Source organism: Anser brachyrhynchus (assembly GCF_964034855.1).
Source record: "Anser brachyrhynchus genome assembly, chromosome: 8".
Lineage (NCBI taxonomy): Eukaryota > Metazoa > Chordata > Aves > Anseriformes > Anatidae > Anser > Anser brachyrhynchus.
The window spans coordinates 5,988,784-6,003,036 of NC_137702.1; the positions used below are offsets into that span (position 1 = coordinate 5,988,784).

A 14,253-nucleotide genomic window follows, 5' to 3' on the forward strand; every position below is an offset into this window, starting at 1 on the left:
TTAGACTACAAGTAACAATCTGTTTGTATCCTTTCAGGCCTGAACCATCTTGGTTAGAACTTAACATGTGGGGAACTGGGAGACACTTCTCTTCTTGAAGGAAGGATCAGGGGCAGGTATTTCGAGAAGTGTACTTGAAAAGCTAGGAAGAAAGGCTGTTTTGTGCTTCTGGAAACTATGTCTATAGGACATGTTCTGAAGTGCATCCATCACTTGATGCTTTATGTGATATGACAAAATGCCACAGGGGTTCATCCGTCAACTGCTGTTGCAGCAACACGATTTAACAGGCAGGAAATCTGAAAGGGCACGTTCTGAAACTTTGTTTAACAGAACCGTTGCTCTGGGAGCGCACATACATATGTCTATCACGTACAAACATTTTCAGCTTCAAAGAACCAAGTTTTTCCCAACTCAGAAATGTAAACCAGGCTACATTTGTAATGTGTAATACAGTTGTAATGTGGCTTTAATGTGTCTGTGACGAAGCTGTGCATAGAGACACCCAGAAATATGAATTTTATCATCAACTAAGCAAAACACCACGCAAAGTCAGGAGATACTCAAACATCAGACCCACCTTTGCAAGATGATTATTGGATTCTTCTCTCCTGGAAAAAAGATCTCCCAATCTATTATTGGATTCTTCTCTCCTGGAAAAAAGATCTCCCAATTTTTCCCTCTCCTTCCCCTTCCTCCATTACATTTTGGGAAGATTTTAAAAACTAGCTTGATTTTATCCACTTTGAAAGACAAATTATTCCACACTGACCAAGCTGAAATCTTTAGTCTATGCACAGTTCTCTTGTCAGGTAGGAATTGAAAGCAATGAGATGGCAATAGCTAATGGGATACCTTTGAAAAACATCATTAAAGACAAGCCAGTAAATCAAAAGAGAAAGGAAGAAAAACAACATTCAGAATGAGACCTTGAAATAGTTGCTCTTAATGATCTTTAACAAGGAAAAGAAATGTTGAGGTCATATTCCCTCTTAAAGAAAGCCAGCCTTGTCAAGCAGCTGTAAGAATTTCCAAATTCCACTTAGCATGAGGACAGAGATTCAGCACTATCTTGAGCGCAACATGGGTTTTAAAGTGTTCTGCTGCCATATGAAATCCATACAAATATAATGAGAAACATTCCATGCAGACGTCATCCTAAATTCCCATTTGGGTATTGTTTTCTCACTGATGTTGTAATTAATGCTAAAATAATTTGTGTGAGCCTTCAGGATGCTTAGAGCTTTCCAGAGGGCTGCTAGGAGCTGAGGGCATTTTGCACCTCACGGAACCAGCCCCTGTCCCCGCTTCTGCCATCCCCGCACAATGCAGCACTTCTTCGCAGAGCTGGGGCCTGAACAAATAAGGTGTGGAAGAAAAACGGAGTGCGCGCCTAGCTTACAGAATTTTTAAAAGGCAAGAAAAAATCCAGGCTTGACGCTGCTACTTGGTTTCCCTGTGTCTAAGCCTTTTGGGAGCCATACAGCAAACAGCAGGCTGTGGTACTAATCTGCTGCTTACAGCTTTGGTAGATGGTCACTGCAGAGTGACACGAGACACTGTCAACTTCAGTTTTGCTCCAATTCATGATTCCTTTGTTAGGAGTAGCAGGATAAATAGTTTGAAGTGAAACATCTTGAAAAAATCCCACTGTACTTGTTACTAACTGTGGCCTGAAGTCTGCATTTCTGTTAGCTTTCACGGTGATTAGTCACTGTACAGCAGCAAAGAGCAGATCAGTCTATAGCAGCGCTCCTCCAGCATGCAAAAGATCTTGCCAGACACCTAATCCTCACTTTTTTTCTTCTCAGTCCCTTCATTCTTATGCTCATTAAAATTAATGGGAAAGATCCCTATTGTGACTGTAGGTTTGGTTGCACTCAAAGATGTATTGTCTAGGGATGCTGCCATGGCAGGGTGTTCAGCCTTGGGATGGGAATGAAGGGCAGAAGCTTTCTGTGTTAACTCCTCTCTAGCTGAATAAAAACTTTCCCAATGGGCTGCGAACCATCTCTTAGCTTCCCCCTACTCCCCTGAAAGTAGCTCACTACACAGATGCGGGGACGAGAGCATGAAGTGGAAGAAGATGGATCTGAAGCCACACAGGAAAAGTCCTGTGAGTGATGGAGTGCTCTTCAGGAAGCCGGCTTCCCAGGGAGCTGCTCTTCTCAGCTACTTGGGAGCCTTACATGGGCACACGACTGCTGAATGGCACCGGTTAACGCTTCAGTTGAAATGCTAAAGAAAACCTGGGGCAGGTAGGCGGCGGACCAGCTTGGGTTTGCAGTTAGGCAGACATACATAGCTTCAGTTCATGAGAGTGGTTCTAAGTCAGAATTGCTCTGAACACACTGAGAATGCATGAATCATACGCACAGCTGAGATACAGATTGATATCTGAGATACAGATTGATATCCTGACGTGTGTATACAGTTAGTGAACACATGACACACGGTATTTTAGATTTAAATGGAAGCCCCGGTCAGTAAATGTTGCAGTCTCATACCTGGATAATAAGCACCTCTGAGATTTTGTTTGGCCAGCAGCGAGGCAGTGTTGTATCATACTGCTTCTTATGCTTGACTAAGGCATAGCTGAGTGACAGCTGTAGGACAGAGATCAGTTACGGCTATGGAAGTGAGAGATTCTGGCTTGTAGGAGACAGTTCTTGGATGATAAACTGATGGGGTTTGTAGTTTTACTTAAAGGTGATTGTGTGATGTCCTCCTTTTTCAGTAGACTGAACTAGCTAAAAATAAGGATGTCATTAGAAGACTTTGAGTATGCTAAGGGGGACTAAGCTGAACTTAGAACTTCAAAGAATGTGTATGCTTTTTCTACAAGGAAGGCAAAATTACTGGGTGTTTTTTACAGATAGTTTTGCTAATTAGTTTAAACGATTGTCTTCATTTTCAAGAGAGTGAAAGATCAGCTTTTCCCAATGTTAGTATAAAACTGGTCGTAAGTGTGTCAGTTTATGGCTGACCATCTTTCTTTTGTGCTTTACCTCGTAACACAGCAACACAAAGCAAAATGGAACAGAAAGAAAATCATTCCACAACAGTCCTCTACAGAGCCCTGAGAAGGCCTAACTGTTAGAAAAAAACTTTAAAGAAGTTGTTCTTGTAGAGCTAAGTGGTTTTTTGCTGATGAGTTCTCTTACCATAGCACCTGCAAACAAAAGTACGTTTGCCCAAAAACAGCAAGGAAGATTGTGAAAAGTGATCGACATCTTAAGCACAGTAGGTAAAAACCAGGATCTGCCTAAGAGTCTCATGGACAAGTCCTCGTCAGAAGTGAGCCTGTATTTTCACTTGCTGGGTTGGTGGCTTGTTTTGTTTTTCACTTAGTAGAAGCCGCAGAAAATGAATTTTAGTTTTAAATGTAACATGCAATACTACATATAGCTTGAAATTCCTAGCAGAGTTAGTTTATTATTTATCATTATTTAGTTACTACTAGAGAATTTTATTTATAAAGGTAACTAATATTGCAGGTACTGACTTAGATCATTTGGGAGTTTAAGGGATATGGCTGCTAGTACATTGGTTCAACCAACTTAATGAAAGGTTTGGGAGGGTGTGTACACACATACCTGTGTGAGTAAACAACTAAAGAACCCGATATACTGACACAAGCCAGCAGAGATCCAGCGTGCAGAATCCCAGTTGTTCATCGTGACCCTGAGGAGACTTCTCTCCTCTATTACGTGTAGCTGTCATGAGATACTTAGGGATCAAAGTGACAAACTGTTGAAAAATGTTAAGTATGAAAAAAAAGGGATGGGTTCTGCATCAGAAAAAAAAAATCCAGCTTTAAAAATCAGTTTGACATAGATCAAAGAAATGGCATGGATGATGAAAGACATGGAGCTAATTGATGGGAAGTCCTTCTGGATGGATGGAGCTCTACTGCGATGTACCTCCTTGCGCTGTCAGCACCAGGCTGATTTGTGTCAGCTTGTGGTGTTTAATGTTAGAGGTATGCGACCAGAAGTAGGAGCAGATTAGCAGCCTTTAAATACAGCAGGTTACTCGAGTGTTCCTTCACAGCCCCTCAGTATGAGCTGGTAGCCTGCTGCCCCTGCTTGTGCTTTGGGGCAGGAGCCATTGCTGGCTGGTCTGCATGAATGTTGAGGATGACTTTGAACATTTAGCTAGTAGACAGAGGTAAAACATACCACATTAATGCCTGGAAAACAGGAAGCTATTCCGGGCAAGCATTGCCATTGCTGGCTCCGCTCTTACAGGCTCATAGGCACCTGCTGCCAGCTGCAGCGTGGATCAGAAGGAGCTGGAGGGACCTTTGGTCTCACCTGCTGCAACCAGACTTGTGATGTGGGGACAGACAGACTTGTGTGTGTGTGTTAAATCTACAAATGAAGCCAGTCTCCAGCTAGCAAATGCAGTATATCTGACATATTTTGTGTACTAAATGCTGTGTATTTGCTGTTGGACACTTATTGTTTGGCCAAATACATTTGTGCTGTTGTTGCTTTACAGATTTTCCTACAGTCTGGCTAAGAGCAGCGGGAGTTCCCGTTCAGTTTGTGACTGCAGAGGTGTGCGCTTGGAAGTGATGGACCTTGGGAGGTAAATTACCAGTCTTAATTAATGATTTGAACATAATGGATACAACTAAATTTAATTTCTCTTACAAACCAAATGGTTTCCCTGGGCTAATTTTCTCCCCCTTTAGTTCCTCTAGCTTCCTCCTTACCTCTGCAATTCCTTTGACACGCACACATCCAGCAGATGGTACTAGGCTACAAGCAGCCCTGCCGGGGAGGCCAGGAGCGGCTGCTGAATCGGCCGGCCAGGTGTCATCAGAGCGATGTATTCACGAGCCTGCTAACGTTGCTTTCTGTGAGTGGCAGGCAGGCCGAGTCAGCTTTTCTGAAATCAAATGAAATTCCAACATGGATTGGTACCAAATCCTTGCTGTGAGCGATGCTCTGCCCGCTTGCACCTGGTTGGTACTGGATAGCTCCACTGCTGTCCTGGAGCAACTTATAATTTAAAGTATTTCAGAAAACAGAAGAAGGAGGCCAGAAACTAGAGTAGCTTTACGAACCTGTATTTTGACACCCTTAAAGATGAGAAAACTCCCCTAATACATTACAAACGCTTCATTTGCTTTGGGCAGTTACCGTAATCCACCACACGAGCCCAGCCACCACCACCGTGCCTCCTTCCTCCCGCCCCACAACCGCTCCGACAACGTGCCGCAAATCCCCCGCCGGCTGCCCGCGGCGGGCTGGCCGCCCCGCTCAGCTCCCCGCTCTCCGCCCCGCAGCCGCGCGGTGCCAGCGCCGCCGGTGCCCTGCGGGCCGCCGTTATTGCGGGACGGGTCGCTCAGGACTGCGGGGCCGCTGCGCTCCCCGCGCCCCCTGCGGGCGGTGGCGCGCGCAAACCAGGGCGCGCCGGCGCGGCAGCGCGCGGAGGGGGCGCGGCAAGGGGCGTGGCCTCCCCGGCGGCGGCGCGGGGCGGGGCGCAGAGCGGCGCGCCGGCTGCGCGGAACCCGCACACGGCGCGCTGCCACCGAGGGAGCGGGCAGCATGTGCCGGCCTGCGCTCGCCCGGCTGCTGCTGCTGCAGCTGCTGCTGCTGAAGCTGCACCTCGGCAAAGGTGGGGTCGGCGCGGCCCCCGGGGGAGCGCACGCCTCGGCTGGGCTCCCCCAGGGGATGGGGGAGAGGGTCGGGGGCAGCCCCGGGAGCGCGGCTCGTGGGGGTTGCGGAGGAGGGAGCGGGGGCCGTGCACGCGGGGAATGCAACGCGGCCGCTGGTGACAGGAGCTGCCACCTTTAATCCCTCTCTGAGGAGATTTGCGGCTCGGCAAAGCAGCGCTGCGCCTGCAAAGCAGATTTGCCCCGTCCCCCCGCCCTCAGCTTCATCGGGTCGGTTCCCTTTTCCGGGGAGCGGCGCCCGCTCCCCTCCTCCCCGGGTACCCGGCCGTTTCGCCCCGGTAACGGGCGCGTGGCGGTCCCAGCATCGGTGCGCTTTTTAATTTTTCTTTGTCTTTCGCGTTCGGGATTCAACCATTCCCCTGTCATCCCGTGCCTCTAAAACGACGCGGGGGAGCTCGGGAACGGCCCCTGCCATCCGCGCACAAAGCGGCTCCGCCGTGCTCCCGCTGCCCGCCCTAAGCCGCTCAGCCCTGGCGAGCCCGGTCCCGGCCTCGGCCCCCGCCGGCCCCGGGGGCCCTGCCCGGTGTCGGAGCGGCCCCGGGATGCTCCCGGCGGCGGAGCTCTCCCCGCTGACCCAGGCGCGGCCCCGTGTCTCGCAGGCGGCGTCAAGGAGTGCGAGGAGGACCAGTTCCAGTGCCGGAACGAGCGCTGCATCCCCGCCATCTGGAAGTGCGACGAGGACGACGACTGCTCGGATAACAGCGACGAGGCGGATTGCCGTGAGTGCCGGGGGGGCCCGGAAGGGCGCCGCTCCCAGCGCCTCTTTTTTATGAATGAATGAATGAAGTCGCGCCGGCCCCGGCTCCGGCGCTGATTGGCTGCCGGCAGCAGCAGATCCGTGACGCGGCCCCGCCGTGGCGCGCCCGGCTGGGCATCCCCCGCAGCGCCCCTCGCTGCCCGCCCCGGGGGGCTCGGCCCTCGCCGCCAGCAGCAGCCCTGCTTGGGGCATGGCACGGGAGCTGGGCAGGTGCCCGACCCCCTTGGGACCGCTACAGGTCCTCCCGGGAAAGTAGCTCGCTTTCCCGCAAGGTGTGGGGCAGCTGCGTGGTTTGGGGTTTCATAGGTATTTGTGATCACGGTGAGGGGAAGGGGGTCAGCAGGCCGGCTGCTTGGCTCCTCGGCCACATAGCGCGGCCTGGTTCGTCAGTAATGTGAGGGAAGAGGGAGCAAGGAGATGTGTACTTCCTGTCCTGGGCAGGTGGCAGTCTTGCGTTCCCTTGTGGCGTGACCCTGGTGTGTGTGCGCAGCACCCAGCAAACTCTGGGTGCTTTGCAGGGCTGTGCCGTTATTACCTCTGTCTTATTTCGCTTAGTTAGAGCTTCTGACAGCCTAGGACAATGTGTGTCAACCCTGTAGTGTGAGAAGCATCTGTGAAAAGTTATGTACCCTGTAAGTCTTAAAACTCCAAATTAAAGATAATTCTCTGTAAGTTGCAAATATTACAGCAGACACCGCATATATCTCAAATTATCTTCGTAGGGTAATAGACATTGAACAACTGTCAGGTTGTAATTCACTGGACTCTTGAAAGTTTGTGGACCACAGGAACACATCAAGAAAAGTTACTGGTTATGTGTTCTCCAGTACGTGACTGTCCTGTTAGCAGCTTCACTGGTACACCTGTCTTGCAGTGAATTCTGAGTATGGAGAGTTTATGGAGAGCAGAAATTCCCAAGCTCTTGTTCATATGAAACTTGATGTTGTAACAGTAAGTCAGTAAGTTTAACATTTATATCTGATGCTTTTGTATTCAGAGGACTTGACAGGCTTTACACATGCATAAGTTTATGATATGGGCGGTTCAGCAGCGTTATTTAGTACAGATATAATAAACATGATTGATGTGGGGATTTTATTACCACATCTCAGACTTGGAATTTTTAAGATTGTAAGAGACACGGGGAGGCCACGGCTGACTGGGAACTAGCTTGGACTTGTGTGTAGTTGTACCTGAGAATATTTTCTCAGAAGTGTATGAGTTTCCAGAGAGAGAGTAACTGTGGAAGTGCCGGCAGTCTCGGAGCAGGCTGACCCTGGTATTCTTGGAGTCTTCTGGTTAAAAGCCACTCTGGGTACTGTTGTACAGAGGCCTGGTGAGCTGCAGGTGGGCTGTGCTTTGGGAGCTGCTGTTTCAGATGTTGGGATGACGGCTGGGGGAGCATCTCGAGGAACTGATTCTGCACCCCGCGCTCCACGTTGAGTGCCACTTTAGGCTTGTGGCCTGAGCTTCTTGCCTAGCACGAGTCAGTCAGTTGGAACCCATACCTGTTTCTTCTCTTTTTCCTTGTGACCTTCTTTTGAAGCATCGTGTCAGAAGAAAGAATGTAAAACAGTCCTGTTGAACATCTGCTCTACGTGAGCTGGGCTGTGCTAGAATGGTTAGGTCAACGATTGCATCTGATTTGGGTTTGCTTCAGAGGGTGTTTACTGTTCTTTTGAGGGTGGTAAAAATCAAGTGGCTACATTGTGGTAGAATGCTGACTTTTTTGGTGTTAGGAAAGGGAATTTTGGGATGTGAAGACATCAGGAAGAGTTTTTTGCTTTAATCTGAATTTGGCCTTTATTAGTAGTGGTTGAGGAACATACTAGAGAAATTACTCATGGACTGTTCATTTAGTTTGTATATATACAGAGAGAGACTTTGTAGTTGCAATTGTTCAGACTGGTTAAAGAAGCATTTTTACATGCATTTTTCTCACATTGTTTCAGAAAGCTTCTTTCTTTTAAAAATGTATACCAGTTTTCAGCATATGTAATGTTTAGAGTTATACTCACTGGATGAAAGAGTATGTTCCACGTGGTTTTGTTGCTAGATGCCACCTCTGTCGTTGCTGTAATAAATAGCTATTCATTTAGAAACTACCGTATGAACATATGCTCAGGAATAAATTGTTCTGGAAAACTCAGCGTGCTGGAGTGGTGACAGAGCGAAATGAAAACGCAGGTAGCCTGCTGGTGCCAAGTACTGATGTGGTGCGTGATAACCCCTGTAATTACTTGCTGATGCTTTTTCTGAAGCTGATAACATTTGTTATCAATGTATCAACATATTTGTAGCCCACTGCTGTTTATATACATCCTCGCTTTCTGAAGAGACAGGATGGTCTTCATGCGCGTTAACAACCAGTTTGTGAAACATGCTTGTCCTTGTACATAGACAGTCTGTACACGCTGGAAGAGTTTGTAACTGAAAAGTTCTGGAAGGAGATGAATTGTTTTATTTTGTTTGTGGGCAAACGGGGTTGACAGCCTTGCAGCGCTGTGTGCGCTCCCTTCTGCAAGCCGTCCTCACGTAGGCTGCCGTTGTTGGTGTTTTGGTGGTGTTTTTTTTCTCCTCGAGAACTTTGTTGTTATAATATTGGCTTTTTTAAAGGAGACTTAGACTAGAAGGAGAATGTGTTGGCAGTCATCCCGTATCGTCTCCTGAGAATGCGCTTTCTGTTCAGTAGCTTTCTTTTGCCATGGTTGGTAGTTCTACCTGCCTAGTGTCTGTGCAGATGTGTGTGTGGCCAGCTCAGGAACTGACGCGTGATCAATAATCACTGTAGCACTTACACAGAGCAGGTTACTGCTTACTGCTTTGTGCGGTGTGTTAAGTTTATCTGAGGTTGCTCAACAGCCTTCTTATATATCATGGGGCTAATCCTTTCTTGGCGTGTAGCAGTTGACTTTCAAGGTTTTACGTGTGGGAAATGACTGATATAGTAGGAATCCAGTTTTGTTTTCTTCCTAAAAAAAAAAAGTTAGATTTTTTTTTTCCTTGAATTTTAATTGCTGTTGCTGATGAAGGAAGAAGTTACAAGCTCTCCGGCCACATGGTTCACTTGTGAGAGCAGGCACTAGAAGCTAAGTGAATGTCAGAAGCAGGATTTGAAACGTCATCCCTTGGTCAGCCTGGTGGTGCACATTCCATTGCAGACTGGATTGTGTATCACTTTAAATGATCTTTACAATTTCAGCATGCTTCAAGAGGCATCTTTACAGTTGAAATTTTATGCCTTCTTTCTTTTGGAAGGAATCTTTTGGATTTCTTCATTTGAACAAGTATCAGGTGTGCATATGCTTCGTATTTCATACTGCATATTTCAGTGCTACCCTGTCAAATTAAGTCCTTTTAGTAATGCTGGTGATTTAAAACAAAGGGCCACTGTAACAAACAGATGACTCTTGCAGTATGGAAATAAATTGCTGGGAATTTAGAGAAGAGCAGGAAAATAAGGATTACAGAAAGTGCCATGCCTGTTAGGGAAGGGCAAAAGAAAGAGCCAAATAGATACAGGTAGCAAGTATGAATATAGCTGCTGCCTCACAAAAAGTAAAGGAAACAATTTCTGGTAGCAAAGAAAGCCGTCAGGAAGAAAGGAGACAGTGTTCATTTGTCTGGAAGTGTTAACGAGAAGGAAGAGATACTAATTTGTGTGTGTTGCAGAAATATATAAAGCTTTTCCTCTGTTTAAACGTTTCACTGTTGATAAGCCTTAGGTATGGCAAAGAATATAGCCGCAAAAAGCAAGCGGTAGCTTAACCAGTTTCCTAGAATGAAACGAGCTGTGAGGCCACATCAGCTTTGTAGTAATCTGCCTGCAGGGGGACACATCCAAATGCAGAATTACTTACTATATGTCTCTCAGAGCTCCATTTTCCTTCTTTGTGTTGGGATACTTTCTCTGTTGTTGCTTTCTGTTACTGCTGTTCGCAGGGATGTTTTATACTGGGCAGGACTGAGGCTGCTGAAGGTATGAGACAGTCCAAAGGGAGTCACTGATTTCAAGGCAGTTCTTACATGCCTGGAATTCAGGGCAAACACTCGGAGCATCAGCAAACTTCCCCCTACCTCAGCCCGTGCCCTGCCTTGGGGCCCCACAGAATGTGACTGCAGAGCTGAGTCCTGCTTGCCTCGCTCTCCAGAGGAGGAAAGGCTCCTGCTCTCTGGCTGGCTTTGTGTGCAGGGAGTGTGCAGTTTGACTCCTGCTGCCTATGCGGAAGCCCAGGAGGCATCATGGTATTATTCTTCTTGCTTTTCAGCAAAAAATTTCATTAGAACTGGAATTTGGGAATAAAAATATATTAAAAGCCTATTTGAGAACTAAAATCTGGATCCCGTGAAGAGTTAAATATGTCCTGAGTGTAATGGTGTGCCGTGCTTGCAGGTGTTGGGATGGGACAAGGTAAGACAGCAGGTAGTCTCAATTGCCACAAACATTCTATGATTTTTTTGTTCTCCATTGTCTATTGCTCCAATTTTTCTTCGAGTTCAGCGTTGAGACGTTATTCTCTGTTCTGAGTAATTGCTGTATGTTACTCCAGAGATGTGTCTCTTTTATATTTATATATATATATATATATCATACATTAGCATGTGGAGAATTTTAGGTTTCCTTGACATATGCACGATCATATGCTCTTGATTATGTAGGTGACAGATAACTGGGTTGGTGGCCAGCTTGCATGCTCATCCCAAAATGGGGAGCACTGGGAAGAGTGGTGCAGAGAGGCAGGACACGTTTGCTTGCGTGTCTACCTGTGCCTTGACTGCCCTGGTTTGTACTGTGTGGGTGTGCGAGCTGGTGTTTGAACTAGTTTATTGATTTCTTGTGTAACATGGTGAGTCTTGTCACTCATTTATCTTCTTTTCTTCATTATATTCTCGTTGTCTGTTCTGAGAAACATAACTTGCTTATTTCTTTGTTTCTGTGTTCTTTCCTCTTCTGCATCGTTTATGTAGAAAATCAAGCATTAAGTCCAAGTGTGAAACAAGTGTGCCCTTCTGCTTTTCTTTACCCCCTGGCACATATGCTTGGGGAGTGTTATTAACTCTAGGTGCAGCGGCTTTCCAGGCCGTGGTGCTTCTCCATCACTCCTGCTCAAGGTCTGGGAAAGAAATGGAGATAGGACTGGAAGAGGGAACTCGGGTGCATGGGAACTGGGGGCATTATGGTTACAGAGGGAAGAGAAATTGATTTTATGGACTGCTGCTGTGCTATGCCAAGAAAGCACATGAATAGCTCTAGCTACCATTACGGGAAGAAGCCGAGATCTGAACAGCTTTCCTGAGGTCAAGGAGAATGAGAAGATTGAAAATAATGATTAAGTTCAAGAAGGAAATGATGAAAGTGCAGTCAAAACTGACAGTGACTTGGTTTGTTTATCAAAGAGCTCAGAGCTCTCATTTCAGAGGATATAAAAATATTCTACATTTTGAACCAAGGTAGGCAAGCTTCACCCAGAGCATTTTAATGTATAAAAAGATGAAACAAAAGTCAATGTAGACCAGCTCTCTTTGTCTGCGGTATTACACACCCAGGATTAGCATGCGTCTGAGATGTGATTTCTTACTGATTGCTGTTGGAATGGAAGATACTTGGGATAATTTCATATTCATCAGAGGATGTTTAGAGATGAAGTGAATAAATGCCAATTATGAGGCTGGAGGAACCAAGTGGAACATGTTGGTGAACACGTTAATCTGATGCACCTGGACTCAGATTGCCCGGACTAGAGAGAATGAGGTTTCGTGACTCCATTGTCTCTGTAAAGAGACGTTAAATGCTTGAGGCTTGAAGTTTAAGGCTTGACAATGTCTGACAGCTATTGATCTGCTCATCTGTTTCTAATAGAGCAGATGCACAGCTTTTGTTGCAGCTAGCTTTTTTAATGGCACCAACTTTTTAAATTCACTGGCAAATTTACCATGTATTTGGTGTGCCACTGAGACTATGACATGCTCATGAAGATGTGTTCATGGTGGTCTTGATTTGGCATGAAGTCCTCCTCATCCTTGCACTGTTCACATCCAACATCGCTGATAGCCTTTTTTCTTCTCCCCAGGTTTTTCCTGCTAATTCCCAAAATGTTGCCAGCACACGTTACTGCCGAGTTCTGCTTTCCCGTGCCATCGCATGCCTTACAAATGCCGTAAGATGTCAGTTTTCCTTTCTGTGCTTTGCCCAGGAAAACAAATCAGTGAGCCGAGTTTGAGTGACGGGGATGAAGATTTGTGTTGCTGCTTGTTTTCCTGCGCGGTGGCATGTCCTTGGTAGAAAAGCAGGCTGCCTGTTCCAGCGCGCTCTGCTGTGAGTGCAGACAGCTGGTTCTAGCCAAAGGGAAGCCTCTGCTATTTTACGGCGCTTGTGCAGGAAATGTTAAAAATGTCGAGTGTAATTTTTCTAACTCTGTTTCCTGATAAAATTATTAGTATTTAGCTAGCCACGAGGGAAATAGAGGGGGTAAAAGGCCCTGTGAAATAATTAATGCAGATTTTCTGCTGTGTGAAGAATTCCATCTGAAATTCAAGAGATAACAAACTGATTAGATTTTAAAAGTTATAATAGTGCTGCGAGCTAGTTGAAAAATAAACCTAAGCCCATCCAAACTGAAATGTTATCAAGAACCAGGTTTCCAACCCAGAGAAGCTGGAAGACTTTAAAAGGGGGATTAGAGCTCCAGCTCTGATCTCTCTGTGTCGTGCCCTAATAATGCCCTGACGGCCCACAGTTCTGCATCTGGCAGGGACGTGACTTTTCCCCAGGAGCCGAGGCTGAGCTGGCAGCCCTGTGCCCTCCTCACGATGAGGTGAGTGGATGGTGTTGGGGCTGTCCTGCAGACGGGAGCTGGCGTTGGGGTGCCTCGTGGTCCTACAAGAAGCTGGCAGCAGAGCCAAGAGCGGCCGTGAGGTCTCCTCACTACCAGTCCAGTGCTAAACACGCTCAGCCGCGTTGCTCACTGCGGGGGTACCTGTCGAACTGGGGGAGTATTTCAATTTTCCTCCAGGCTTCCTGCCTTTTTCGGGCTAAGCTAAGGCCTGGCAGGCAGGTTACCTTTACAGGAAGTGCCGAGAGGGAGTGTTAAGAAGCAGGAGATAACGGGATTTATGGTTGCCTTACAGTAAGACAGGTAGCCTTTGGGCTGTAGCCATGGGAAGTGAACTTTGCTGCCAGATTTTTTTCTTAGAGAAGACGCTCTGTCTCTGATCTATCGGTAATATTTTTGCATTATTAATATCTATTAAATGCTTGAGAGCATGTGTGGCACTGCACCAGGACCAGAGCAGCCGGGGCTCAGTTTCCATGGCAGCAGGAGCACAGTCCTGTACTTGCAGAACCAGAAGGGCTCTTTTTGGCAACTGCTTTCTGTGCTCTGATTACTTTTTCTTTGCAAAGATAGATATCTAATTTAAAATCTAATTTATTAGTGCTGCAGAACCTTGTCTGTCCTGCGTGAGAATTTTGCCTACTGTAAGTTTCTTTATCTTTTCTGGTCTTCTAGCTTGGTTTCCGTAGCTTCTGTGGATGTGATTTCTTTTCCTTGCAAAACACTGAAGGGGGGAGGGAAGAGGGTGCATTTCAATCCACTGAAAAGATGGAAATCTGTTTATTTTCATTAAATTTGGATATGTTACTCTGTTTTAGACTCCTGTCCCTTTCCAAATAGCCTAGAGCACAGTTTTATCAATTTAAGAAAATAATGTTGAAGAGGCTGTTGTGTACAACTGACAGTAAACTCTAACTGTACTTCCCCACTCCCTTAGGTAACTGCTCCAATTCCAGGTTTTAAACTTGTTTTGTATT

General features: G+C 46.6%; 1 protein-coding gene across 2 annotated transcripts in view; it reads left to right on the forward strand.

The window, feature by feature from the left end:
• Positions 1-5,484: 5,484 nt before the first annotated feature.
• LRP8 (LDL receptor related protein 8) overlaps positions 5,485-14,253 on the forward strand; it is a 173,095-nt gene continuing 164,326 nt past the window's right edge. For both annotated transcript variants that reach the window (XM_080603281.1, XM_080603282.1), the window contains exons 1-2: positions 5,485-5,628; positions 6,286-6,405. In XM_080603281.1, the coding sequence (XP_080459407.1) occupies positions 5,559-5,628; positions 6,286-6,405 (190 nt within the window). In that variant the 5' untranslated portion in view covers positions 5,485-5,558. The remainder of the gene's footprint in view (positions 5,629-6,285; positions 6,406-14,253) is intronic.